Here is a 1,260-nt window from a genome sequence, read left to right on the forward strand (position 1 = left end):
CCTCTTTCCGCCCCTCTCCTCTCCTCCCAGGTGAAAATTTGGTTTCAGAATAAAAGATCCAAGATTAAGAAGATCATGAAGAACGGGGAGATGCCTCCGGAGCACAGCCCCAGCTCCAGCGACCCCATGGCCTGCAACTCTCCGCAGTCGCCCGCGGTTTGGGAACCTCAGGGCTCGTCCCGCTCCCTCAGCCACCATGCCCACGCACACGCTCACCCTCCAAACTCCAACCAGTCCCCTGCATCCAGCTACCTGGAGAGCTCCGCTTCCTGGTACCCCGCTGCCAACTCCATCAACTCCCACCTCCAACCCCACGGCTCCCTACAGCACCCGTTAGCACTGGCCTCTGGGACAATTTATTAGAGTCTGACCCTTTTTTTTTTTTTTTTTTTTTTTGGACTCCTGTGTTTTACTGTTAAGGAATAATAACGAAAGGAATGCATATGGGGGATTTTTAAAAGGGAAACGAAACAAAAAGATTAAAATGTGTAAAGCTTGTGCATGTAACTTATTGCATTTCAAAGGAAACCCTTTTTTATACAATACGGACATTTTTTGGCTCAGCTGTGGACACTATCAATGGTGCCTTGAAATCTATGACCTCAACTTTTCCAGAGACTTTTTTCAATGTTATTTTAACCCTGTAAATAATTGTAGATAGAGGAATTAAACTGTATATTCTGAATAAAATAAAATTATTTCGACCACGAGAAACGTTTCCAAATTACCCCTTCTTCTATTAATAAGGGAAGAAAAATAATGCCAATTTGCTTGCAGAGAGCGAGTGAGGAAAGAGGGATTTTGAGGGGCCCAATCCTGGGCGCCCACATTCGGTCGCTGTGTCGTGCCGTGCAATCGCAGCCCGCGCGTGTTGGCAGGATCTGCCCCTTGTGGGTCCCCACGGGCGAGCCGAGGGGCGGCGATGCTCCCTCCCCGCTGAAAAAGGGGCTTTTGCAGGACCGCGTACACCTCGCGGCACAGTGATTTAGGCTGAAGGGAAAGCTGCCCATCCTAACACTAGAAAGCGAATCTCTCGCCTTAAGCCGCTCTGAATCCTTTCCTGAGAGCAATTAGCGTCGAGAGCTGCACACTCCACAGCCCATCAGTCGCCCGTGTGCGCTCGGCTAATTATACAAATTACGTTTCCGTCAAAGGGAGCCACTAAATATGAGAAAAGGATAAAATGAGGGCCCCGCTCCCCTTACTCCTGGTAAAAGCCTGCGGCGGCTCCGGCTGAAGGAGGGACTTTGCGGAGGTACT

The 1,260-nt window shown here is 49.7% G+C and overlaps 1 protein-coding gene across 1 annotated transcript; it reads left to right on the forward strand.

Moving 5' to 3' along the window:
* Window positions 1-27: 27 nt before the first annotated feature.
* DLX5 (distal-less homeobox 5) lies at window positions 28-707 on the forward strand (the record flags this gene model as incomplete). Its single annotated transcript, XM_009584423.1, has 1 exon — window positions 28-707. A coding segment is annotated over one exon (336 nt), but the record flags the coding sequence as incomplete, so codon positions are not given.
* Window positions 708-1,260: the final 553 nt, after the last annotated feature.

Source organism: Fulmarus glacialis, unplaced genomic scaffold (genome assembly GCF_000690835.1).
Source record: "Fulmarus glacialis isolate BGI_N327 unplaced genomic scaffold, ASM69083v1 scaffold46018, whole genome shotgun sequence".
Taxonomy (NCBI): Eukaryota; Metazoa; Chordata; class Aves; order Procellariiformes; family Procellariidae; genus Fulmarus; species Fulmarus glacialis.